General features: G+C 56.2%; 1 protein-coding gene across 11 annotated transcripts in view; it reads right to left on the bottom strand.

Moving 5' to 3' along the window:
* The window catches only part of CACNA1G (calcium voltage-gated channel subunit alpha1 G), a 133663-nt gene that overhangs the window by 84450 nt on the left and 21499 nt on the right, over window positions 1–27714 (bottom strand). For all 11 annotated transcript variants that reach the window (XM_083805670.1, XM_083805679.1, XM_083805678.1 and 8 more), the window contains exons 2-7: window positions 14602–14713; window positions 14312–14445; window positions 6030–6127; window positions 3650–3809; window positions 1462–1753; window positions 852–944 (exon numbers count right to left, since the gene is read on the bottom strand). In XM_083805670.1, the coding sequence (XP_083661796.1) occupies window positions 852–944; window positions 1462–1753; window positions 3650–3809; window positions 6030–6127; window positions 14312–14445; window positions 14602–14713 (889 nt within the window). The remainder of the gene's footprint in view (window positions 1–851; window positions 945–1461; window positions 1754–3649; window positions 3810–6029; window positions 6128–14311; window positions 14446–14601; window positions 14714–27714) is intronic.

Genomic DNA, 27714 nt, shown 5'->3' with positions numbered 1-27714 from the left:
ATGAGGACCAGAAATCCCCACAATGGTCTAATGGAGGATGTGCAGCTATTTTGCTGGATTGAGTCCAATTAGACAGGAAGAAAGGGATTCATCTCACTTATCTCAGCTACATCTGAGTGAGGCACCTAATGATCCTTTAGAGTCAGGAGAGGAATAGGCACATCAAGTCTGCAATGCATCTAATTTATTTTGAATGTCTACCTCAGGAGCAGATGAATCAGCCCCTTAAAGCACCTATTTTTCTCCCTTGACGATAAAGGGAGTCTAGACAATGAGCTCCTCCACTCGCGGGAGACACTGCCGCTCGCGTAGATGAAGCCCATGGTGGAGCCCACCCCTCCGAAACTCTTTGTTGGCTCCTTTGTGGGTGGTCTCGGCTGACGCTGGAAAGCGTGGGTGGGCTGTGGGCAGTCATCCCTTCCCTCCTTTCTTCCTCTGCTCTCTGAAGTTTGGGGCTGTTTCCCTAAACGTCCCCTCTGCACCGAGGCCCAGCCAGCTGGGCTCTTCGGTACGGGGGAACCTCTGGGTAGCCTCCTCCCTTCCATGGCTCAAGACCTGATCGGGGAAATTTCCCTGCTTTTAAACCTAAACTCAAGGAGGCAGCTAAGGGAGAGGACCTCAGAGGACAAGGAGAGAAGTAGGAGAAGCAACAGCAGTGTAACTACCATAGCTTACGCGCACCTTCCCTTTGCAGCACAACGCAGTGCCGTGCCGAAGCTGCATGTCCTGCGGCAGGCTGGTTTCTGCTACGTGGGACCAGCCTCACACCCCGTGCTATCCGCCTGCTCCTCTCGGCCACTCCACCCCTCCACAACACCTGGAGACCCCCCCGTCCCCGCGAGGCCACTCACGATGATCAGGAGGATGAAGTAGATGAAGTTGTAGAAGGAGTGCGCGTCCATGACGAAGTACATGATGTCCACCCAGCCTTCCAGCGTGATGACCTGGCAGAGGCAGGAAGGGAAAACCAACCCGGCGAGGCTCCGTTACAGCACCAAGAGAACAAGCAACATTTCTCCTGCCTGGGCCAATTCCGACACCCCATAGCCGGTCTGGGTGCAGTACGGGACACCGAAGAAGCAAATCCCGCTCCCACCGGTGCTGATAGCCACAGTGCTGGTGGCCCACAGCGAAGGGCTGGATCCAGCCCTTCTTTTCCAGCTGGATGTAAGGCCAACTCTACACTTTGCAGAGACAACAGCAGGCTCTAGGCTCTGCTCTACATCAGCACGGTCCTCCTGCACCTACACAGCATTTGGGACCAGGCTTTTGTCCACGGAACCATCATCAAAGCAGGCATTAAGCTGTCTCCCTGCCATTTCGAGCATCCTTGTGCTACTACAGAAGTGCTTGCTGGTGCACCACAGCCCTGGGAATGGGGTTGCACAGCCCCACAACATCTGGGGAGGCACCACCAGCCGTCCCACCCCTGCCCCGTGATGGTTTGCACGCCAGGCTCACCTGAAAGATGGCGATCCAGGCGTAGCCGATGTTGTCGAAGTTGATGGCACCCTTGAAGGGGTTGTGCTCCCCGGCTGAGCAGTTGGTGTAATACTGGTTCCAGTTGACACAGGACGTGTTGGTGGTGTCGTTGTAGGAGTAGTAATCCAGGGTGCACTCGAGGCCCTCCTGCCTGCGCGTCGGGATGCTGCGGCAGTAGCGCATCCCGTTCTCGCGGGGCTGGGAGCAGATGAAGGGGTTCTCGTCCTCGTTCTCTGTCTGGTAGTACCGCTCCAAATCCACCGCGTAGGGGCTGAAAGGGGCCAGACAGGGCTGGGGTTTGCACAGGGACTGCAGGCAGTCTGGCGTGGTAACAAACGTGGCGACAACGAAGTGACATCTTTTATTCTGCATCGTAAAGGGATTTTTGATTGATTGTTTGCTTAAATCCCCTTGGGCTTCCTGCAGCCCCCCTGGGGGGGGATGATGTCCCTGTTGGGGCTTAGGGAAACTGAGGCAGTGCACTCAGTCACTCAGCGTGTCGCTGGTGGGGCTGGGACCCCTGATCCCTGCCCCGTACAAACTCTTCATCAATAGAAGGAGGGGGAAACAGATGGAAATAGAGGAATAGAAAAAGAAATCAGACAAGAAGTGGAAGAGGTTGGTCAGACTGGTGAAGCACTGCTGTATCGTGGCTTTGGAGCGACCCCTCTGATGGCATTACGAAGAGTCTCTCCATCTGGAAGACCAACGGCTTTGACCTGGGGCACTAAGAGCAGGGTTTAGCCTAGCAGCACTTCTCTGAACCCTCTTTGCTGCACTAAGACGGAAATTGGCCACTTTAAGCTCCTGTATCTCCTGTCCTAGTGATGCTGAGCACGGCTTAGGAAGAATCTATGAACAAGGACCTCCCAGGCCTTCCTAAAACCAGAGGCGTGGCCTCCATCTACAATTCAGTGCCTGTTCAGCCCATAGATAAGCTATAAATTCCCTCTGAGGGTGGCCTTACCACAGCAAGCACGGCAAAAACACTCAGAGAGATGAAAGAAGCCATGGCCAGCCAGAAACTGGCTGCTTCCAGAGCAAGAAGCTGCCTCCTTAATGCCACCAGTACTCCCACTAAAGCTCGCAAAGATACTTTTAAGCCTAGTTCAGCCCGGTTAAATCCTGCAGAATTGCCTCTAATACCCTTCAGGGCTTATCAAAACCCCTGGAATTCTGGCTCAATTAAGCGGCACCCAAACCTGTAGCTCGGTTGGATTTACCCAAGGGTGAAGGAGTCCCCCTGCCCTAATGCCATTTACTTAGCGGGGTCCTGCCCTGGTAATGGCTCCCCTGATTTCCCCTGGGGGGCACAGCCTGCAGGGGGTGGCAGACGGTTGGGGGATATGTGGGAGAGGCTAAGAGGTGCCTCGTGCCAGCTCCGGGCTTGAGAGCCCATCATTATCGTCGGGTGTGCAAAGGGAGAGCCTCTGCTTTACGCACTCGTGCATCCCAGTGTGGATCCAGCTGGATCAGCACCAGGGAGGCTGCGTTTGGAGGCGAAGCACCAAGAGGTGACAGTTTTGGAGCTGTTTTGCATCTGAGAAGCCCTAATTACAGCCCCAAAGGCTGCCAGGCTGGGATGCTCCTCGCAGTGCTGGGCTCCCGGCACTATTTGCAGCACGGTTGCTGTATGTGAAGACAACCAAATCACCGAGCGCAAATCTGGGGGCTGGGATCTGTGAAAAATTAGCACTTTTAGGCAGGGACTGTCTCCTGCTCCAAGACTAAGAAGTGTCTAGCATCATGAAGTGCGTGCCCAGCTCCATCAGCCTCCCCTGCGGTTCAGGTGGGACCACAAATGCCATACCAGTAAGCACTCCCAGCTGCTGGACAGGATTCAGGTCTCAGCATCCTGACGAATGCAGAAAAGGTCACACGTTAACGATATGCTGAATTTAGAAAGCCTCAGCTCTTAAGCCTGGTTGCTTTCTTGGAGGCTCTTATCAATCACAGAGGCTTCCCAGCGCCGGCCGAGGGCTAAGGGCAGCACTGCGGGATGCGAATGGCAAATTGCTGCAGCTGGCCCAGCTCCATCCACGTGCACCATGGCAGGAGCCGTGGTGGCATTTCGGAGCTGGGACCGTGCACGGAGGACCGGGGCTTTCTGCTGGACAGCCCCAACGCTCCCCCACGCTCCAGCCATGGACACGGCCACAGGACTCACATGCTGAAGTTCTCGGGGAGGAAGCAGCGATTCCTGAGCAAACCCGCCCAGAGCTGGACTCCCACGATGCCGAAGATGAAGAAGACGAAGAAGCAGAGGAGGAGGACGTTCCCCAGCATGGGCAGCGTGTCCAGGAGCAGCGTCACCAGGATGCGCATACCTGAGGGGAGGAGGAAGCACTCACCGAAGAGGGAAAATCTGCTCTGAGTTTTCTCCTTCCATCCACGGCCTCCTGACCTTTTCCCCTCCATCTATACCCTTCCTTCCCCTCTGCTCCCCTCATCCCCCACATGCTGCAGGCCCCCCCCCGGCCCCACCACCCACCCCGGGTACCCCCGCCCAGCCCGGCCCCACTCCCGGGCACACAGCCCACCTTCCCCTCTCCTCTCCCTTCCTCCACTCCCCGTCCCGATTCCTCTTTTCCTCTCAAAGTTTTCTGCCAATTACCAGCCCCTTTCCTTCCCCAAGATCCGACTCTGACACCTCCCTTGCTCAGCCCTATTGCTTTCCCCACTCAGGCTGTATTAAAATTCCCTTCCCTTCCTAACTCCTCTCGTCTACCCTAAATCCCCTCTTTTCCTTCAAACACTGGATTTTCTCTGGCAGTTTATTCTCACGAGCTCAGGAACAGCCAGTTCTGTAACAAAGACAAATTGATGGTGACTTCAACTTGACATTTACACACAAAAAAATTGATTTTATCTGACATCTCTGTAATATTCTGCTCATCTCTCTCTCTCTCCTTCCTTCCCCATCTTCTGCATTCTCTCACTCGCTTACATTGATTTTCATTTAAAGGAACCCTTACTATTGCTTCCTTTACTTCGATACTTCAAGAAGCTTTCTGATGCTGTCGTCTCCTCCATCAGGTTTTTCCTTTTACTCCTCTGCTGGGGAGCAACCACCATGAGTCAACTCCTAATTAACTGGAGTGACTTTCCGTGGTTGCTGCATTTATCATCATACAAAACTCTCCACCTTCTTTCCCCACCTTATATTTCTATCCCATCATAACTACGTTGCACAGGAGCCAAGATGAATTACCCGGGATTTGAAAACGCATTAAGTGAGTTACATCCCCAGTCAGACGGTGGCAGATAAATTCAGCCATCCGTCAGTTCAGCAGCGGGGAAAAAAACCCATCACAGAGAGGATTCGGAGGGCACAGTAACATCTGAACCAGCAGCAGCAAGCCAGGTTCAGAGTCGGGACCAGAAAAATAAACAGAGCCCAGGCACTCCCAGCACAGAGCTGGAGCTGACCAGTGCTCATGGAGGCACAGGGGTTCACGCCGGGAGGCAATTTGGCTAAAACAACGCTGCATCCAGCACCCAGGGCTGCAGGAGCAGGAGGAGGACACCTCTAACAGCCATACCCACACCTAGCACACCCCATCCTTGCAGCCTCAGGGGGGGACAGGGCTCACTGGCTCTCTCCCACAGCACAGCAGGAAATCTGGGAATAGGACGGGGTTTGGGGGTTTGCAATGGCCAAGGCAGCTCCGAGCGGCGGGCTGGGCTGCCTGTTGCGATGCTGGAGCTGGCAACTCTCTCTCCGAGAGGAAGATCTTGCAATGTTTCCTGGTGCTCCCCGGGTACTTCACAAGCCTCAGAGCATCACTGCACTCACATGAGGCTGTGAATCCCCCAGCAGCAGGACTCACTTTGCTTCCCAGGGAGAAAAAGGCTTGGATGAATTATTTCGCATTAAAACCAGTACCTCGATTCTTAGGGCAGGTGAGGGATCTTCTCTAGGGTGAAACCAGCAGGCAGAACTGCATGTGGCCATCAGTTCGAGAGTGGGCTATGCTAAATTTACAAAAAGGGGGGCTCTTTTATGCTGTGGTTGGAGTACTCGGATGGGCACCCAGGCAGCTCTGCAGGCAAGGTTTGCTGCACAGACCAGCTGTGGGGAGTGGAGCAAGAGATGCTGCTCGAGGAGGCTCCTCGGTGCCTCCCAGGGGCTGCCTCCAGGCATGACACGATTTCTGTGTCCCAGCTTCTCCAGGAAAGAACTGGGGAGTGCAGGGAGGGCTTGGATCCCTCTGCCCACGCTGCATGGGAAAGGCTGCTGGCTCCCCACCACCTGCATCCCTTCACCTTCGCAGCCTCCTAAGGCCCTCTTCAGATGAGAAAGACAGGAGTCTGAACACAGCCCTGGGACAGACATCTTGTCTGGTGGCACCCAAGGGCACGGACAGGAATATTGTTTGAAATAGGAAAGTGCCAGGCACTGGAAACCCAGGAACGGTGGTAGGACCTAGAACCACCAGGGCCTGGGCGAACGTTTGATGGAAGATGGGAAGCATCAGTGTTTGTTCTCCCACCTTTGGGGTACGGATATAAAAAAATTATAAGGGAAGAGCAAAAATCCAACTTACTGGGGACTCTGTTAATGGCCCTGAGCGGCCGCAGGACGCGCACGGTGCGCACGGCCGAGAAGCTGACGTTCTGCAGGTCCAGCGAGTACTCCAGCATCCTGCAAGGCAGACAGGGACGAGTGTCAAGGGTCTTCGGGATTATCAAACGCTGCAAATCAAACTGTATGCCAACTGCTCACTGAAGGCATTTGACTGTGTCTCTCCCCTCTGAAAGGTTTACCAGAGGAATTCATTAAGGGTTGTTTGCAGATCAGAATAAAGTCAATGAGCGCACGCAGCCAGATCTCTCACCTCTCTCTCATCTGCTCTGGTTACTGCTTCTGCACAGGATCCAGGGCAGAAGCTTCTCAAAGTCCCTGCTCACTGCAGGAGGGAAATTGCCAGACAGAGCCCTGTTTATAATGACTGATTGCTCCCATTTTACAGCTCAGCACAACGAGGCGCCACCTTCACCTGACTTCGCCCAAGGCTGCAGTTCTCCTGTGAGAGACCCTGGGGCTGCCCAGCACCATCTCATCCTGCTCACAACACCTTTGCTCAAGCACAGCGGGGCCACCAGCTATGTCACTGCTGGGATTTGGCCCTCATCCTGGAGGAAAGCACGAGAGACCTGCCGAAAAGCATCTCTGAAGAGGCAGAGCCAGGCAAACGCGACGACAGAACCGCGAGGCTCCCTGCACAGCCGGGCTCCTGCTGCTGCAGGCAACCACAGGATATTAATCTCTTCCGAAAATTATCAAGTTCCATCTTGAAGCGAGTTGGGTGGTTCCCTCCCTCCAGCTTTGATGGTTAGCAGCCTAATTTCCAGCCTCAATTTATTCAGGGCGAGCTCACATGCATTTGCTCTTACGCCAGCGCTGCCTTTTAAGTTGCTCCTGGAGCCGTTCTGTGTCGCCGGTGTTTACCCACCCGACGTATTGACAGAGCACAAAGCACATCTCCCAGCCTTGATTCTGCAAAGCCAAACAAAGCGAGCTCTCCCAGCCCCGTCTCACAGACAGGCTCTCTGCTCCCAGCCGTCTCCACGCCTGTCCCAGCCCGAATTACCCTCACCTGCTCAGACACCGGCTGCTGGAGGAGGCGTTGCTGGTGCCTTGCTCAAAGGTATGTGGTGCTGCCCCATCCCTCCCTGCTGGAGATGAGCTCTTGGTGTGATCCCCAAAACCTATGGCTCCACGCCTGACGCAGTGATACCTAACCCTATTTCTCTTTGTAGGCTCCAACAACGATGACTACCAAACCATAGCTAAGACCAAAGCAGCCTCAATAAATTCTTCTGCGTCCTAGCCAGGAGCACCACATGCAGCCACCACGGGTTTGTCCTCGTCCTCTGGCCAGGCAGGACAGTGGCAGGGCCACGGGGGCACGTCTGAGCTCATGCAAGGTCAGCCCCCCCTCTGCAGGGCACGGCACTGACCCTATTCTGGAGCTGTGTCCCCACCAGGGAGAGCCACCAAAGCTTCCCCGGCCTCTAACAGCTCTAAAATACCCCTCGGTGTTTGGAAATAAGATTTTCATATGGTTTGCAGGATTCTGGTAAAAAGCCCATGTCGAACATACTGCTTTTCTTTCATCCATAATTAAAACAGAGGCGAACAGCAAAATTCAGAGCAGCACATGATTATTTGCACCAAGACAAATCGTTTTCTGATTAACGACAGCTCCAGACTCACTCCCAGAGATGAGCGTGCTTGTAATCTGCAAAGGGCATGTTGTAGAACGCGGTTTGATTTAACGTACTAAAAAACAATTATAATGTCAAATTAAAAAAAAAAAAAAGGATCCCAGTACCTTGAGCAAAGAGCTCAATACCAGGACCAGGAGCAGGTGGGTGCGGGGGGAACAGTCACTGAAGGGCATCACCAGCGAGCACCCACCAGCTCAGAGGTCTCCTCCCACGCGCAGGAGGGATCAATCCAGTCCCTGGCCAGCAAAGCTCCCCAGGGAGAGCAAACGTCAGGGTGCTGAGCACCAGGGAGGTGACAGGAGCATTTACCAGCCCGTATCGCATCGGCGCACTGAGAATCCATGGTGTAAAAAGCCCACGACAAAGCTTCAGCCCGAACGTCATTTCTGCTCAAATGTGAAAGCACGACGCCTGTCAAAGCCTCTGCTGTGGTCCCGAGTGCCCAGCGAAGTTAAAAGTTCAGAAAAATGCTCGGCATTAAGCAGGGTGGATCCGCATCAGATGCTGAGACTCATCAGAGCGCTCGGCAGCCCCCGGTCGCCGGAGTTATTCAGAAAGAAAGAGGAAACATTTCAGAAACATTTTGGACTTTCTAAGAATACAAGCAGAGCATCTGCAAAGCCAGACGTTCGACGAGCTGCTGGGGGGATGCATGAAAAGAGCTGATGAAGCCTTTGGCAAGCACTCCTCCCAGAGGGAAAGGTCCTGGGGCTCGCAGCAGGACAGACAGACAGACAGACAGACGGGGCACACGAGGGACGGCTCCGGACAGAGCAGGCAGCAGGAGCCTGTTCCCGTCCTGCCTGGGGATGGCCTGGCAGCTCGCTGGGCCGTGTCTGATCTAAATGAGATGGAGCCGTGCCCGCGGCCGTGAGCTCTCCGCAGGGAGCCCCCGCAGTGCCCTGGGCGGCCGCATCCTGCCTCCCCGCCACCCACAGCGCGGGGACAGCCGAGGACCTGGGGACGCGACGCAGGCAGGGACGTGACCGAAGTGACCAAAGCAGCGTGGTGACAGCCCCCACCTGCACTGGAGCCATGTCCCCAAGAGCTGCCCCCCCCGCCATGGAGCTGCCGGGACGCAGATTTACGCAGCGCTAGGAGCTCTCCAACCCCAGGCACACAGACGCCCCTTATCTACAAAGCGCAGCAATCGGTGGATGATATTAAGCCATCAGCGCTGGGAAAGACAAAGGCGAATTATTTAGGCGGTGCCGTATCTGTAGAAAGCCGGGATGAAATTTCCTCCCGGCCCTCGCAGGCTTCGCCGTGCTCTGCTTTTCGCTCAGGCGTTGCTTTCTGAGCCTCGCGAGTCTCACCGCATCCGTGGGCGTTGTTAATTTGAAAAATTTCCATTTTATTCCAGCCCGACGGAATAAAAATAAAAGTGGTGGAGGTAGTGTGAGCCCCTGGATCCGGCTGTGCAGAGGCACCGTGAGTCCCAGCCAGGACACCTGAAAAACGGGGCTTTTGGAGCAGCAGCAAGTTCAGCTGAAGCTGAAAAACTGGGAGAAATGAGATTTCTCTCAAAAAAAAAAAAAGTCCTAAAACTTCCCAAAAATACCCCTTTTTGCAGGTAGGTTTGAGTCAGCTGGGCTGCGAGGGCGGCTGCTGAGGGCTTGCTGCAAACAGCAGCCTCCCTGCGCCGAGGCTGCTCTGCCTGGGAGGCTGCGGGAGGCTGGCAGGGAGCGGTGCCCGAGGCGTTCACCGAAAGCACCCCATGGCCAAGCTGGGACCCCTGTGGGGACACCCGGAGGTTTGGGGTCACGGCTGGTGGCTTGGCTCTGTCACTGCTGCCCCCCGGGGACGAGGCAGGAGGCTCCCCGCGGCCGGCCAGCAGCACCGGTGTTGCTGAGGGCCGGGCACGGCCTCTGCTGCAGTCGGCGGGGAGGGCGGCTGCACATCGGGTAATTGCGTGTGCAAATCGCCCGCTCACACGCACAATTACCCGACCGCTCACACGCACAATTACCTGACCGCTCACACGCACAATTACCTGACCGCTCACACGCACAATTACCCGACCGCCAGCAATGCGCAGCCACAGTCCTGGGGTGCTGCTTCAAGGTGCCCCAAGGCGCTGGAGACCGCTATGAGCAAACAGAGGGGGCACGAAAAAGTAGATTTCACCCGCACCTTTCTATTATTTTTTTTTAAGGGATGAAGGGGAAAGAGGAGCCTTTGCCCAGTGTCACACCGGGAGGCTGCAGCAGGGGATCCCACACCCCGTGCCTTGCCTTTCCTCCCCGTGCCCACCCCATTTGCTGACGCAGCCCTGGGTGCCTCGTGCGGCTGCAGCGCGGTTCGGAGAAGCCCTTCCTGCCTCTGAAGCACAGAGGCACCGAGAGATGGAGGCCACGGGCTGGGAACATCACCCACAGCACGCAGCCAGAGCGCTGCTGTGGGTACCACGGACATGGGATTGATGCTCCCCGCAGCGACCCACCTGGCAGAATTGTCTCCGTGCCCAATTTCTGGCTAAAGAGCTTTTCAGAAACTGTCCTGTGCTTTTGTTTTAGGTGGAGCGAGGGAAGGTGGTGTGTCTTGCTCTCTGCTATCCACGAACATGCCAAGGCTTTCTGCAGCATATCTCAGCCCTGAAACTCAGCACTTGGAAAACAGGAGGGAGCAAGACATCCTTAAGAGTTGTTTATGAAAGCTTCGGTGGAGCTAACCCTTTAATACTGCCTTCAGCACAGGGAGAACAAAAAAAAAAACCAACAAACATTACAAGAAGTGTTCAGGAAGCAAAGGGAAAAAGAAATGGTATGTCTGCTTCAAAAGCAAGCGGGCTGCCAGCCACCTCCAGCCCCAGCTCCTCCTGAACTGTAAGCAAAATATTCCAGAAGTGTTTAACTTTGTCAGAAAGTCCTCTAGGAGGCCCGTCACCGCTCCAAGGAGCAAGGCACAAACGGGACACTTGGCCAAACAACTGACTGAGCCCGGAGGAACAGCAGAGCCGCACAACTCAAACACAGGATGATGCACAGCCCTGCTCGCGGGGGGGCAGGAAGGCAGACGCCGACCCAGAGCCCCAGAGGAGCCCTGCCCGACCCTGCCTGGAGAAGGCAGAGACGAGCCCTGGAGGCACCAAATCCTCACCTGATGCAAGCCCCCCTCCTGAGGAAAGGACCAACCCGCGGGGTTTTGCTGCTTTTTGTTTGGTTTGATGAGGCTGGCTTACAGCACAGCTCGATCTGCGGGGCTGCAGAGGCACAGGGAAGCCCTTGTCTGGCCAAAGCCAAACCCTGCAGGCTGGGGGTCCGGCCAGGGAGCAGGCAGCACGATCAGTGCCTTGTGCTCCTCGGCTTTCCTCAGCTCCCGGTGCCCTGCTCAGGGCAGAGCACAGCCGTGGGTCCCCAGGGGGCCAGGAGCATCAGCACCCCACGGCCACACTTTGCCAGCTGAGCTTGCAAGAGATCCCGCATATTTCTGGGCGTAAACAAGCATCCGTCCTTGGCACCTCCGCGTCTTTTGCCGCAAGAGGTCGAAATCCCATCGAGCCGCCCTCAGAGGGAGCGAGCCGGCACGCAGCGCCTGGTAACCTTCAAGTGCTCCTTGAAAAAGCAAACTCCCCAAATCCTCTCCTTCAAAATAAAGGAACTTAATTATGCTATTCGTCACTTTTTTTTTTCCTTTTCCCCACGCAGCTCCGTAACCTACAGCCAAAGCTACGCTTCACCAAGCGGAGTTTTGTCTGTGTAGCGCTCCCCTCATCTGCAGCAAGTTTTGCTGTAATTACAGAGATGTGTTGCAGACATTACACTCTCTACAATTAGTGCTAATTGCATTACATTGTCACAAAGAAGTCATTTATTCTCCATGAGCTCATGAGATTGGTCTGGACAGTTTAACAGAGCTGAGAAGTACTTAACGGCACGCCACGCAAGTGGCCAGCGCAGCACCGCCCAGCGGCACTGCCTTTGGGGCAAATACGCAAGAAATTGGTTCCTCTGCGACCACAGCCCCCGGCAGGGCCAGAAACTTCTCGAGGAGGGGGGAGGGTGAAATGGTTGAAATGCCTTTTTTTTTTTCCTTTTTCTGGAAGCAAGCCTCTACTAGGCTGGTCGCGGTTATGAAGGGTTTCCGCGGGAGGTCTGCCCGCAGGGAGGAAAGCAGTGGGCAGGCAGAAGCGGAGCTGTTGTGCTGCCGGCGCTTTGCCTCCTCCTCTGTAAGGAGGTTCAGGGGCTGGGGGAGATTTGGGGCAGGCTCTGAGGGGCGAAAGGCTGGGTGAAGCCCTGACATGAGACCCATGTTAAAACCCCACTCGCTTTATGGGGTACCTAACAAATCCAGAGCGGATCGGAGCATTGCCCTGGCAGTCGCTCTCCTCCACAGCTTGGCTCTGAAAAATTCCCCGATTTCCCCCCAAGCCCGTTTCCTGGGATGCCCCAAGCACATCACCTGCACTGTGCTCCCCTTCGCCTTACTGGGCTGGGACCTGCCCCCGGCGTGCCTTTTGGTTTTGTCCTTAAGGTGTTTTCTACCTACACCTTCAGTCCGGGCTCTGGTCCCCTGATGTCCCCTGCTATGGCAGTGGCCCGGTCCCGTGGCTGTCCCCGGCACTCAGCACCACAGGCGGACAGCGAGGGGTCCCCCGGGACAGCAGCGCTGCTGGAGAAGGAGACAGAGGGGCCAGGAAGAATGGAGAGGCTGGGGGAGAGCAGCGGGACGAGCGGCCGCAGTAAAACAACACGTGCCACCGAAGGAGAGGCTCTGCCTTCGCCTGTACAGCCAGTTCGATCCTTTGTCAGCTGAATTGCTTGTGACGGGGCCCAGATGGGAACAGCTCGAGCACACAAAGGAAAGACCGATCATTTAGCGGGAGGCAAAGCTGACCTGGCAGGAGGCACCAAGGCGGGCAGGCTGCGAGGCCGCACAACCGCTGGAGCCAATGAAGCCGCCGCGCCCTGGGGGATGCGGGTGCCCGTACCCACACCCAGGGCTCCATGGGGGAAAGGAGCTAAATCCAGACACCCATTCAGGTGCAGAAGGCAGGTGGGCAGTTTGACACTTGCTGAAACACATTGCAGCTATGTAGGAATTAGGGCAGCCTGTAGGAACACCAGCAGACACCCCTCATGATGGGGGCCCCATCACGGGCACCGATATATAACCCTGGCTCCAAACACCAGACAAGCTAAACAGGATGGGAGAAGCTGGGGGGGCAGTGCAGCACCCCCCCTGCTCAGCAGAGCTGGAGGCAGCCCAGCACCCCGAAACACACCACCCCCAAAGCACATCACACTCAGGTCCCCTTCCTCATCACGCTCAATTCTGCTACAAGAAATAACAAAGAACTAAAGAAGAATCTGGGATCTTTCGGCCCCTGCAGCAACGAGTTCCTAGGGGCGCACTGGGGGACCTGCCGCCTCCTTACTGGTTGTACTGGGCCACCTTTGCGGTGTCCCCAGCTCCCCGCGGGGGCGCGTACCAGGGGCTGTAAGGGAAGCCCGCAGACACGTCGCCCCGTACGGCAGACGGCAGGCGCCCCGCTGACACCCTCGCCTGGGAAACGGCCCAGCCTGGAGGGGCCCCGCTCCTTTCCAGGAAAATCCAGTAAATTTGATCTGCAGCTCTATCAAAAGCGGGAGGGGGAAAAAAAAAAAAAAAAAAGAAAAAGCGCCGTTTTCCCAAAAGGTCTCCGGGCTCTCAGAGGAGGGAGGGGAGGCGAGGGCCGGTGAGCAAATCCCGTGCCAAAGAAACTCAGCGCCCTGGCCGGGGGCCAGGCACTTTTCATGTGGATTTGCAGCCCCAGCCAGGAGATTCTCGGGTGCTGGAGGAGCCTTAACTCAAACCAGGTGCCTCGGAAAGGAAAACGCTCAAAAAGGCAAACTTGGTTGCTTTCCCTCAAAAACAACAAAGAGGGCAATCACGCACATTTCACTGAAATATCCTCCCTGGAAGGCAGCTCTCCACGCTTCAAACGATCTGCTGAACCACCCCCCCCTGTCGGGCAGCCCGCATGAAACCCAAGCCCCCGGCGCTGCGGAGCCGAGCCCAGCGCCAGGCGGGGTGGCCGTGCGGCACGGGACACGCATGGGCTGGCCAAAAACTGCAGCATGCAGCTCCTGCTGCATCCCCAGTAGTGCTTGTGAGCCAAACATCACCAGTACGCCGTCATCACCACCACCAGGCACTGGAAATCTCTCTCATGGGTGATGGAGATAACCAACAGGTCCCCCTCCGGGCTGGTATCCCTGCTACAGAAGAGGGTAACGGCCTCACGTTGCACCGGGGGAGGTTTGGAGGGGATATCAGGGAGGATTTCTTCATGGAGACGGTGGTTGGGAAGGGGTTGCCCAGGAGAGCGGTGGTGTCGCCATCCCTGGAGGTATTTGAGATGTGTGGACGTGGCTTAGGGACATGGTTTAGTAGTGGACTTGGTAGTGTTAGGTCAATGGTTGGACTCGATCATTTTAATGGTATTGTCCAACCTAAGAGATTGTAGGGCTCTAGGATAGGTGGCGCTGACAGCCCTGATGCACAAGAGCCTGCAGGACCCCGGCACTCTCCACCCAGAGCTCCCCTTCCCCAGCCCAGGCGCAAGAGACACGAAGCCCACGCGGACAGGGGGCACCCGGCGCGCCCGACTCACCCCGCGATGACGATGAAGAAGTCCAGGCGGTTCCACGTGTCTCCCAGGTAGCATTTCTTCCCGAAAATCCCCAGCGCGATCATCTTGACTATCATTTCCACGGCAAAAAAGGCAAAGATGAAATCGTCGAAGCTCTGCCAAAGGAAAGGGAGCGGGATGAAAAGGGAGCGGGATGAAAAGGGAGCGGGACGAAGGGCACATGCCCCCGCTGCCGGCCACTGCAGCTTGTTGCTGGGCAGGGAAGGGTCCCGCAGCCCTCCCACCCCAAAGCCACGTGTACCCGGCCGTACCTGCAGGATGCGGCAGCGCGGCGAGTCGCAGGCGATGTCCTCGCAGGGGTGGAACATGCCCAGCGTCACGCAGTTGAGCAGGATCACCAGCATGCTCACCCGCTCGAACCAGCTGCAAGGAGCGCGGTCAAGGAAGCAACGGTGCCAAGCACAAGCCCCCCGCATCCCCTCACCCCCAGGGCTTCTGCACCCCGGTCCAGTGTCCCCAATTTAATGGATAGGGAAAAGGAGGGGGGCGATGCCAGCAGGACCCCAGGGTGCTTTGTCCCATCCGGGACACCCCACGTGCTGTCATCTTACAGCTGCCTCTCCTCGCCCTGCTGCTCCCCAGGTTCGTGCACTTAAATACCACAAGTTTTCCATAAAATTACTCTCAAACTTTTAAATATCCCTTCCTCAACCCTTCTTCCCTCACCTTCATTTGGCACCGAGCACAAAGAAACACCCAAACGCAGTACACCGGCAGTCACCACTGAACCAAAAAGATAATCCTTGTCTTTCCAGCAAGGCGCACGCCAAGAGCTGCTTCCTATGGGTCAGATTTTGGGGTTTTGCACGGAGACCCTGCCAACTGTTCGGTACCCGAGTGGCAAACAGGTGGTGTGTTTTCCCCATGGTGACATCATTGGCCATGGCTAATGTGAAAAACACTATAAAATTAAAGTTGCATGGCGAGACTGCTGAGTGCTGATATGATGGATTAAAAAATTAAATTAAAAGAATGATATAAACTTTTAGAAAAAAACACATCATTAATTTCCTCTCCTGGCATTTCACAGAAAAGCACTTTAACAACATTACAATTTTCTATTAACTATGTCACAGCTTATCCCAGGGGCGTTTCCCTGAAGCCAGTGATTGAACTTTTCATTCCCACTCCAAATTAAGACTGTCAAAAACATTAACCGGCCGCCTAAAAGGCTTAGGGCCACCGTGAGGCCCCGCAGAGCCCATCCCCTGCCCAAACGCTGCCTCTCAGAGCAACGCTGAAGATCTGGGCTGCCGGGACAGGCTTTGAGCACTTGCTTGGATGGAACAAAGTGCGTTGCTGCAGCAAATCCTCCCAGGGAAGCTTCGAGCCTGGTACTGAATCTCCGCATCCTTCTTCCAGCCAACTCCTGGCTGCCAAGGGCACAAGGACACGAAACCAAGGAGCTGTCACCACCGGGGTTATCTGCCAGCACGAGGGCTTCCAGCTTTGGGCAGGACGCTTTGGGTCTGGTTGCATTCAGGAATATTTTAAGCCTTGACCTCCAGCCTCAAGGGGAAAGGCAGAGCACCTCGAGCAGGTGCCCCAACCCAGGCCCGGTGTTGGGGACGTCCTTGCCCGGTGGCTGCAGGGTCTTCTATAGGGCTGAAGCCTGGAAAAGTAAATTCAGAGGGGAAAGGCTGGGCTGGAAGCTCCCGGCCCCTGCTCTGTGCTTGCCTTTGGGCTGGATCGAGCCGCCCTTTAGGCAGCTCCTCTCTGCACCTTCTCCACCTTGTAATTAGAGGTTTGTGTCTCATTTGGGGGGTAACAAGGATGCCACGCTGCAGCTGGTGGCCATGCTGGGCACAGAGACCCAGAGGTGACCCTGGGACACATGTCCTGCAAGGCCGAGCAGTCCTGCATGAGGCAAGCAGCATTCGGGGAGCCGCCAGCAGCTCGGCGCCTGCACCCAAATGAGCGCAGCCCCCGTCAGACGAGAGCTTTCACTGCGACACGGAGCCGGGCGGTGTTTTGGAGCCCGTGCTGACGCGTTATCAGGCTGGAGAAGGAAAAGGTGCGGGGGAATCAGCAGGTGCCTGCCCGCCAGGGCGCGGGGCCGGAGCACGCGGCGCCGCAGGACGACCCCGCTCCGATTCCTGCGAAATCACACAGGGCTGAGTCACCGCCCAGTCCCTGGCAATCTGGATCCTTTAATCTGAAGAAGTGTTTACAAGATATCGGAATAGAAATTCCGACTGTCAGGTCGCGGCTACGGGCTGGAATATTTATCCCAAATATAGCCCTGCGGGGGCACGCGCAGAGGGCACGCTGCAGGAGGGGGCAGGAGGCTCCGGCAGCAGCCGCGCCAGATCCGCGGGCGTTCCCCGGCCTGGGGGGGCTTGGAAAGCATCCACAGCTCTGCCAGTGATGAACTGCAAAGCCCTCGAGAAAATAAGGAATTAAAAAAAAAAAAAAAAAAAAGCCTGTAAGATCCCAAATTGGTGACAGAATGAGTGTGCGTCTGACAAGGGCTGCGCGAAATATTCAAGGCGGGAGCGAGGAAGCTCAGAAGGAGCCCACTTGGTCGGATGGGAACCCGACGAGACAGACGGACAGATGGAAGCTTCCCCAGCCAGGCAAATCCTTGCAAATAAATTCTTTCACGGCGGCAGAAGACGGGCCCGGCTCTCCCCGCGTGGCCGAAATGAGAACACGACCTGGGTGCGCGCCCGGTCCCCGTGTTCGCTGCCACGATGGGTGCCCTGGCGCTGGGAACAAGCACCCCTCGGGTGGAAAAACAGCCTGGGGAGAGAGGGGCCGGGAGCAGGATGGGATTTGATCCGCTGCTGGCATTTTTCTTCGCCTGGCTCCGACCCGCAGACCCACTTATCAGCACATCGCTCCCTCAGGCAAACACATTTTCAGTCCAATATAACGCTTCTCCCTGATTAAATATCCCCGGGGCAGGGCCGGCACAGGAGCCCGCTGGTGCACAGGGGGATATGTTAATGTGCTGCTCATAGATCAGAAGGTTGGGGGTTATTTTATTTTTTTCCTTTTTTTTTTCTTCCAGCTGAATGAAACTTCAAGCTCTTTCTTCTGCTAATGGGATTTTCAGAGCCACACAAAGTGCTGATGGCTACGGCTTTGTACCTACTGTTGTTTGAGGGAGAGGCTGACAAAGGAGAACTTCAATTAGCAGCAGCAGAAGGTGCTTTATTGAATATTGCTTTCTGCTGCTGCCTTGGCAGCGAAGGGGCAAAGCCGAGCGGGGAGCACAGGGCTTGGGAAGCCCCGCACAGACCCCACCGCTCCTCGCCACGCCGTGTGGCACCGCATCAGGACCGCATCCTGCCCCAAGGCACTGCTGGTGCCGAGCTGGCCTGGTGCAGGGAACCCGTGCCACACGGGCACAACCAACGCTCAGAATGGTCCTCTCCATGCCACGGGATGCTGGAGAGTCCCCACTTTTGGGGTCGCCTGCTCACCCCAAGCCATTCTTAAAACCCCACTATTTTACCACCGGCCTGGTCAGAGCTGAAACGCACACAGGTGCTCCGTTTCCAGAAAGATCCAGCAAGACTTTCGCTATGACCTCTCTCTTAAAATTTAAATAATGAAAAGCACAAGACAAAAAAAAAAAGAAAAAACCAGAAGCTGAGCTAGGAAAGGAGCCTCCGCCCTGAACAAATGCCCTCAAACGCCTCCCCCCGGCGCCACCTGCGTGCGCACGGCTGAGCACGACCTCCCGTAATTAAGAGGCAAGAACCTGGGATTCAATTAGCCAGCGCTACCCAGCTTAATATAATCAAAAGAGAAAGATATTGCATTATGCTTGCTATGATTCGGTTGCAGAAGTTTGGATCAAATTCACCAGCAAGGGAATTAAAAGGGACGATGCTGCTGGAGGGCAGCGGCAGCCGCAGGCGCGCTCTTTGGCTCGGGGATGCAACACCAGGACATTTCCTGGGCATTTCCCTTGTGCCCTGCAAAGTTTTTGCTCTCTGGGACGGCTGCTGCTGTTCGACAAACCTGCAGAAAGTGCTGGCGAGGCCTGGAAATTTTTGTGCAAATGTGATGCGAAAATTGGGTTGAAATGACAGCCTTCCCCTGCAGTGCCACCGAGTCCCACCAGCTTAGGAGCGACGCCGGGATAAGCCGCAGACGTTAATGAGAACGGAGTTTTAGGCTACGTTCCTATCATCAATTCCAGAAATAGCCCCTTTGACAAGAGCATAATGGGACTTCCAGGGTCTGGCCTTTGGGGGAGAGGGAGGCGGCAGCCACCAAAATCCTAAAACATTAATTCAGGCCGCTCACGAGGGAAGTGAAAAGCCCTCGGAATTAATCTGAGGATGGAAATAAAAACCCCTTCCCAGCTCTGCTGCCGACCACCCGGGCCACCAGGAGAAGGCTCCAAATGTCACACCCGGTGGAAAGGTTGTAGGATTCCTGCCGCAATCCTACCCCAACCGGCACAATTAATTGGGGTTTATTTCATTTTTTAACAATATTCCTTCAAAATTGAGGCCAGCAGCCACGTCGTGCTTCCAGCACGTGCAAGAGACACCGCAACCCCTGGGAGCTCTCCAAACGCTGCAGTGCCACCCCAAAAGCATGGCCACGGCCTGGGGACAGGCAAGGACACATGAAGTGGTGGCAGGGGTGGCCTCTGGGGACATTGTCCAGCCTCCCGTGCTCCCCCCTTGCTCTGGAGCTCTTTCAGACACTTCCCTTGCGGCACGGCTGGCCCTGTGAGCTTGTTTTAATTCATGCAGCTTCGCAATTAGACCTGGGAAACCCAAACAGGGCAATTATTCATGCCACAGGGTTTGAAATTTCATTTTATTTATTTTCCCTTGCAGCCGTCGCAGGTGCTGCACCCGCGGCACCCCCTGCACCACAGCCACACCGAGTCCCCAAGGCAGCCAAAATCCCGCAAAGTGCCCCAAAACGCCACCGGCACCCACCAGAGCGCAGGGGGGCGTTCATCGCCGCTCGGCGGGGAAGCAAAACTCTTTAATAGAGGAAAATAGGAACTTCTGGGATTACTCATCTTAATCGCCTTTTCATTTTCTCCTAAAGATTTCAAAATTGTGCTGCCAGAGGTGCTCAGGGGAGCCTTCCCCCTGCCTGGGGGACGCAGCCGCTGCTCCAGAGCAGCGTGGCGCCTGCTCAGGTGATGGAGTGAAAAGGGATGCTGTATTTAGAGGGGCTGAAGCTTGATAAAAGAGATGTTTTGTCAGAAAAAGAAAAAAAAAATCTTGACAAGGCTCTTGTTTGCCTGATTGTTTCAGAATTGTTTCCCCTTTGCCTTTTAGATTCATACTTCAAGCTTTTTTTTTTTTTCCCAGCAACCAAAAGGGTTTAAAATCTTACTGCTTAAAGAGAAAAAAAATGCAGATAAAAAGAACCCTGCGAGCTGAGTGCCTTGCATAATCCCCAAACTTCAGGAGCTGGAGCTTTTAAGCGAAGCCCTGCATATCGCTCGCAATTAGCTCCTGAGCTGGGAGGGCTGGCACGGCCGCCAGCAGCCCGGCCGCGGGAACGGCACTGGCGGGGGGGGCGGGAGCTGTTTTTGTTAGGAAATTAAATAACACAATAAAATCCCAAGTCAGAGCACTTCGGTGAGAATTTAGCCCGGATTCCCATTGCTGTCCTGCTCACACCTGTCCCACGGAGGGGTGCGGGAGAGGCACGGCGGAGGCTTGGTGACGCCCGTTAGGAACCGCAGGGAGCCCTGGGTCCGGCTTCCCACGCCATTCCCAACACGCTGCCCTAACACCACTCACAGCAAAACCCCGACCTCTCACCCTCTCCGTTCCCATCACTGTTCCAGCACCTTCTGCTGACATTTCGGGGCCATGGGGTCAGGCTCCTGTCCCCACCGCCCCGTCCCTTGTGGCTCCCAGCCCAGCCGATTTGGGAGCCCCCAAGGAGCAGCGCCCTCCCCAGCAGCTCATGCGTGACATTCGACGAGATGCTGTCGTGAGCAGCAAAATCCTCCCTAATGGACTCCCCCGCTGCAGGAGGGACCTGGGGGTCGCAATTTAAAACTCGCTAAGTATGCTGAAGCCATCACCGGTGCTTGATAATATATTTAAGGCTTCTTCTCCCACCACGCCTTAAGTGTGGAGTGGATACACACTTAACCCCCAAATATATAGCTTTTAAACGCACTGGCTGCAAAGCGTCCCTTAGAAAAGCCCGCCCTTAAAGCTCGCTGGTGATGGATATGGCAGAGCAGCGGTGCTGGCTGCTCACCCGGGAAATATTCCCGGCACAACGCACCGTCACCTCCCGGCCACGCACGCTCGTGGTCTGGGGGGTAAGCCGAGGAAATCCAAGAGCTTGCTGCAACACAGCTTTTCCTCGGGCTCCAGCAAACAAGCACAGCAACCTGGTGCTCTGCAAAGCAAAGCTCCCATGCACAGAGCCTCCCGCACAGCTCCGGGCACCGGCTGGCAGCAGGACAAGGGTGCCCCGAGGAGCCCAAAAATCAGTCGTGCTTCCTGCTGCAGTGGGCAGTGCCCGTACCCTACAGCCTCCGCCTCGTGAGGATGCTCAGGATATTTGGGATACTATCAGGTTTTCACCGTCCCCGATTCAGCTTGCTGCATTGCCCAAGACAAAACCGTTATGCAAGGCTTCCTAAACAAGTTGCGGCGAAATCTTTACAACATCCTACACCGACACGTCGTTGGGATATGTCACATATTTGTCTTATTTTGTTCCTTCTTTGTCCTTTTTTTAGTCTCCTTCTACTTTTTCCCCCTTGGAAGTACGCTGGTTCCCATGGAAACAATGATGTTATGGGTATGGACAGAGCTTCAGTGACGTCCACGAGTTGGGTATAAAGGCGGCTTTATGTAACCTTCGTGGAGCGCAGGAGTGGCAGCGATGCCTCTGCGCGGCCACACGTGTGGCATGAGCGGTCCCGTGCCAGGGACTCCGCAGCGGTCAGCCAGGCTCAGACCGAAGCGGGAAGGAAGGAGAGGGCAGGGCAGAGCGGAGGAGATCCCAAACACATGGGATGGCAGATCAGGATAAAGCATGGATAAATACATTTGTGTTTAGTATATTTGCTTGGAGAGCATCCCCTGCCCTTCGCTGCTGGAGCAGAGGGCAGAGCAGGGTTCGGGGCGGCAGGCAAGGAGGGAAACCCCTGCAGCCCCCGAAAGCAGGCAGGGAACAGCCACGGGATGCTCCCGCGGGCTTCAAAGCCTAAGCAAAACCAGCACATTTCCTATTTTCACATTTCCTATTTTCACCAGCCGGTGATTTACGCCCCTTCCCAGGGCAGCGCACAGATGGAGGGGATGTCTCTCCTCCTCCTCCTCCTCCAGCGGTGCCCGAGGAGGAAGCTCCCAAAGCGAGGTGCTGCCGTGCCCAGCACCACCTCGAGTCCCTCACTGCATGCGGACCCATCCAGAGCCCAAACGCCTCTCCCTTCACCCCTGCATCCCTGGGGTGCCCCACACCACCCCAAGCCCTGCCAGCAGCCCGCACGCACTCTCACCAAGCCCCAGCCTATTAAAAATACACGAGGCGAGCACATGAAAGATTCATGCGGGGCAGGAGGTGCCGGCAGCTGCAGCAGGGCACACAGGAGCTGCACAGCTCGGCGGGGTCAACAGCAGCCGCTGATTAATGCGGCGATTCCCTAATTGCCCTAACAAGGGGGTGGCAGGAAGTCAATACAGCGAGGTATCGGGCCGAGGACCACAAACCCTCCCGGGCAATGCTGCTGCAGCTGGAGCAGGGAAGGCAGCTCCGGCAGAGAGGGAATTCCCTCCGCTGAGTGAGGGCTGGGGAAAGCCTCATAGGGAAGAGCTGGTAGGCAAGGAGCTGGGAGTCGAGCACGCTGAACAAATCATCTCCATATCCATCGGGGACGCACGACCGGCTTCTACTCCCAGCCCTCCCAAGCCACCATCCCTCTGCAGGCGCCTGGGTGAGGGATGCTCGCAGGTGGGATATGAGATGGGGAACAGAGGCACCGGGCACGAGGGGTGCTCAGGGCTGAGCCTCCTGCAGTGGCACAGCTGGGAGGAGAAGGTGCTGCCCCTGGAGCCCAGCCAGCAGCTTTGTCAGATGCCAGACCCATAAGCAAGTTCCTTGCCAGGACCTCCAGAGGGGCGAGCAGCTCTGGGGCATTTCCAAGAGGGCATTTCTATTCATTTTCACCCCTTCCACCAAGAGGGCACGGCTCAGGCTTGCCTCTCACCACCACCTGCCCTCCAAAGAGCATCCTCCAGGCCTCGGAAAGACAGGCTCCACGCGCTCCCTCCTTTCTGGAAGTGATGGAGCTCACACCCTGGGGTTTTTGTCCATTTGCTCTCCATAGACAGGGTGAAAACCAGCTTGGGAACGAGCAGAGGAACAGCCCCAGGCAGGGCAGGCATGGCAGCGGTGCCGCAGCGACCTTCCCCGCTGCGCCGGCTCCAGCACGAGCTGGGAGCGCCTGGCTGCCGGCCACATCTGCTGCGGCAGCTCCCTCCTCTTCCCCACCCTGGTATTTTAATCGCAGAAGGGCATGAGCTCAAAGCCCCCGGGGAAACCCAGCCAAGCTCTGCAAAAAGCTCAGAGGACAAACCCAAGGACAAACCCAGCATCATTTTAACCCTACGGACCGAGGCAGGGCAGACACCGTAGGAACCAGCATCGCTGCTTCCAAGGGACGCAGGCGACACACAAAGCAGAGCGGGGGCCGCAGACCCCGTGTCCCCCCCAGTTCCCTGCACTGTCACCAGTGCCCTGCCCTGGGGACACCATTTGGGGACGCTCCATGGGACAATCCCTGGGGATCCTCATTTGCCACAACAGTGACGATAACCAAGGTGACAGCCTCCTCCGGGAGCCCACGGAAGCTGTATCCAGCCACCGGTTACCAAGCCCTTCCCACTTAACGGCTTGCATCAATTAATGCTGGTATGGCTTTCCATGCAAAGGTGTTTGCATGGAAAAGCTTTGGGGCAACTCAAGGTACCCGCAAAGTTTTGGCTACGTTTTCTGACCTGGCTTTAAAAAAAAAAATGGTATTTACAAAGCCTGAATGACGACAGGTTTCCAACTGGACTGCTTCAGTGTTTCACTTGGAAACGGAGCCAACATTTCCTTTCTAAAAAAACACCAACACAAAATACAATATTTCATTGCAGGTTAAGTACTTAATTAGACAGAGACCATCTTGCACGCTTCAGATTTTAAAGCCTAAGACCTAAAATAAAGAGCGCTTCTCAGCACAAGCTTCCACACCCGGGTGAGCATTGAGAGCATCGCCCTGCAGGTGGTGACAGAGGCGGCGAGCACCTCTCACACCGGCTGGGGGCAGAGCTGGTCCCCCCCCCAGCAGCAGCAACATACCGAATTTCCCCAGCACCGAGGGGATGCAGAGTTTGAAGCAGCGGGTGCTTGCACGGCCATACAAGCGGGCAGGAGCACACCACACACTGCTCCCCAGCCGCTGTGCGAGCAGCAGCGCCCAGGTACCTGAGTCACTCCTCCAGGTGTCTGCAGGCGACATCCACGTGCATGAGCTGAAACATCCTGACGGCGTGTCAAAATACCATGGTGACTAAACATGACTAAACGCCGGCATGGGATCGGGTTCGTGCGGGACGAGGCAGTGCAGAAAGCTCGCTTCCCAAAACTTGCTGCCTGTGGACACAGCACAGGGGGTGCCTGCAAGAGCCAGCTGGGGGCTAGGGCAAGGCTCCCTCCTGCACACTCGGTCCAGCACCTCATTGCTCCCTGCACACAAACCTACGTGGAACTAGAAAATTTCCACAAAATAAAGACCTGCAGTTTCTTCTCCATTAATAACCTATTACAAGCCCTGCTGAAACGGCTGCAGGCTCCAGCTCGTGCCCTTCACTGTCCTGCCCTCTGCTCTCCATCCACTTCTCACTTCTGTTATCTGCGGCTGAAGCTCTTAGAAACAGCTGAGAAAGCTCCAGCCTCTCCACTCCAGCTGATCACTGGTACCTCTCCCAGTCCCAGGTGGTTTAATCACCTGCCCTCTAATGCAAAATGTGTGTTCCCCTTCTAACTAATAAAGTGAAAGGCAAGAAGGAAGCAGAAAATAAAGCCACTGTGCATGGGGCTCCTCGGTGTTTGTCTTCTTCCTAACTCCATTACTGCTCTGAAGGAGGCCTAGGTGTTACGGCCCCAGCATTAGCAGCTGCTCCGCTTTCCCTCCGAACCCTGGAGATGGGGCCCGAATGAATCCCACAGCCAGAAGCGGGGGTTTTAACCCCCACAGCAGCACCTCCGATGGAAACCAGGCTCAGAGCATCTCGCCGCGCTGATACCCATCTGTTCCCTGCGCCCTGTCGGCTGCCGAGAGGAGGGTGTGCGAGCACGGGGCGGGGGGACCCGGAGCTTCCGAGCGCTCGCGATCCATTTGCACCTCATAAAATTCTCATTGCCTTTGCCTGTAACAAGTGCAGTGACCGCAGCATCCCTCATTAAAAATACCATCGCAGTCTGCAGCAACCTCGAGCGCCGCTGCCGGGGCGCAGCACGGGCAGAGCTGGTCCGGGACGCGATGGGGGCGCAGGAGGCAAGTGCCTGCTGCAACCAGCACCACAACAGGCATACAACTGGGTGTACCACCAGGTGTACCACCGCAGCAGGTGTACCACCTGGTGTACCACCGTCCATACCATGCCCCCTTTCTTTCAGTCGCACGAGATGGTTTAGGATCATCCAGGCTGGGATCCATCTCCGCAGCGCTGCAGGTGCAGCCGTGCACATCCCGAGCACAGGGGCTGGGGGCTGCCACCACCCCCGTCCCTTCCCAGCCCCGCACGGCTCCCACCCCGTGCCTCTGGCTGCGAGCAGTCGCTCCGGCTGCGTGTAAATGCTCCGGGGAGCCGAGCGCTGCCAGCAAACACATTAGCGGGAGCAGAGCAGCTGGGGGAAGGAGGTCGGCTTTGTGCGCCTTGCCAGGCTGCTTCGCTCCTGCCTTCCTTCTCTGCGGCGGTAAGCAGGGAGGGCTGGGCCGGATTAAAGGTTGCCGTCCCGATCACAGGTATTTCTCTGAGCACTAATTGATTGTCCCTGATCTGGCCTTGCACATCCCATCACGCTGCGGCTGCAAGGAGCCCGGGCCTGCTGGCACTGCCTTCGTGCTCCCCAGGCACGGTGAGCAGGGAAAAAACAGCCAAGCTGGAGGCAGGCAGGACAGCAGCAGTGGGCAGGGAGTGTGCCTTGGCCCAGCCCGACCTTGGGGACATCCCAGGCAGGTGACATCTGTAAACACCCCCAGCCCACCAGGTCCTGCCCGAAGCAGCACCATTTCCCAGGAGGAGAGCATCCCGCAGGGCCCCAGGCTCTGCCCGCTGCAGGGCTCAGGGATGCAACTGCCCGGCCTGAGCCGGGATTTCGGGAACAGCTCCCCCTCCCAGGCTTGTCCCCAGGTCACACTTGTTCAGATTTGGGATTCCCAGGAAGATCACCAAACGCAAAGCTTGACTTGTGCACGCGTCAGCATTTATTCCTGCTGAGACTGACCCTGGAAACCTTTCCGTCTGCTCAGCTGAGCGAGCCAGATTGCATTTTCCTTTAAGGAGCATGCTAAATAATTTTATTTTTACTGCTAAATGCCTATATATTTGTTAAATAACTTTCAAAGGTTGGGGTGTGATAAAGGGGCTTAAAAAATTGGATCAACTTTCACCTTCCAAGCCTGGAGCGACCAGCTGCCCTGACTCCAGGGAAATCAAAGGGCACTGACCTTGCCTGGGCGAAACACGGCTGCTCCTGCACAGAAATCCTTCATCCCCACTTAAGTTCAAAGGAATTCGGATGACTTTGCTCTCATTAGCTTCATCTCCTGGTGTCCCAGCGAGACTCGTGGCAGCGCCAAGCGAAGGCAGCTCCCGCCCCACGCCACCTCTGCAGGCCGACGGTGCCGGGCTCCTTCCAGGTTTTACCCCAGGGACCTGACCTGGGGTCTATTAAAACCAGGCCATTTATTTAGGTGCTGAGATATGGACTTAAACGGCTAAAATTAGCCCGGGAAGTTGCACTTTTATGGCTTTCTCATCCCATGCTTCAGTTTCTAAAACCAGTGAAGAAAAATCATTTCTCTCCCAGCCTTTCACTTGGAGATCTTCGGGTGACAGTGCGCTTTGGTGCAGACGTCTTCATTATTCTTCCCCTCCACAGAGCAGCGTTAAATCTTTCCCCATATAAAGTCATTTTCTAAATTAGGTAAAGACGGTGAGTTTTGCGCTGAGCACATGTGGATATTTTTATAAAATGTTTAAAACTTCTTGTCTGACTTCTCCTTCCCTTGAAGGACAACGCTCTGAATTAAACCCTCCTGTGACCCCAATTCGTTTCACCCTCGAGTGCTTGCGAGCAAGACTTGGCCAAGAAGTAACGTTAGTGAGCTCCCATCGTCACAGGTAATAAAATAAGTAATAGAATGGCAAATAAATAATAATAAATGGCAAAGTTTGGGGACGTGCGCTGCTCAGACTGCCTTGGAAGAGCCGGGCTGGGGATGCTCCGGGACAGCCCCTGGAGGGCTTACCCATCACTGTGGCTATCCAGCCCCAGCCAGGCGAGCCCCCACAAATCCCACGGCTGGGTTCCCAGCATCGTCTCCAATTTCCACGCAGCATCGTCTCCAATTCTCCAATTTCCACCCCTTCCTCCCTGCGCTCTGCTAGGAAGCCCCGCAGTCACCGCTGGGTCCATGCCCTGGGTCCTGGTCGTGGTGCAGGGCCAGCAGCGGGTGTGGGGGCCCCGGTCACCACCCGTGGGTCCCGCACCCGGCTCCGGTCCCCTCCCATGGGTCCCGCACCCGGACCCAGTCCCCTCCCGTGGGTCCCGCACCCACGCGGGCAGCTCCGGCCGCTGCCTGGGAAAGGGCGAGCGCCGTCGCACGCTGGGGAGAGGGAGCCAGCGCCAAGCTGGGCAGGGCTGCAGCACGCGCTTAACCCTTGGAGAGCCCTCCTAAAGGGGGAAATGTTTGCCAGGTGTGGGGGTTACGGTGCCGGGAGCTACGTGGGGAAGGGATGGAGCTGCCCTCGGCTGGGAAATGTGGTCCCTGCTGCCCAGGGACAGGCTGCTGTCCTGCGCTGGCAGTGGGGAGAGCCCAGCCCCGGATCAAGGGGGATGAAATGTCATCGGGTGCAAGGGAAGGGGCTAAAAGCCAGGGGGAGCGAAAGGCAAAGGGGGAGGCAGCAGCAGAGCCACGGGGTGCCAGCCTGAGCAGCTTGGTGAGCACACAAATGTTTTTGCAAGGTGCTCGCCCTCGCCAGGGGCTTTGCCCCCCGGTTCTGGCGCAGAGCCGCGCTGCCACGGCACGGCCGATCCTGAGCACGGACGGCAAACACGGGAAAGGTCACCCGTGCTCCGGCCCTGCGAGCTCAGGCAAAGCTGTGTCAACAGGGAAAAGGTCTGAGCTG

Source organism: Anser anser (assembly GCF_964211835.1).
Source record: "Anser anser genome assembly, chromosome: 19".
NCBI lineage: Eukaryota > Metazoa > Chordata > Aves > Anseriformes > Anatidae > Anser > Anser anser.
This window is presented reverse-complemented; position numbering and strand designations above follow the sequence as displayed.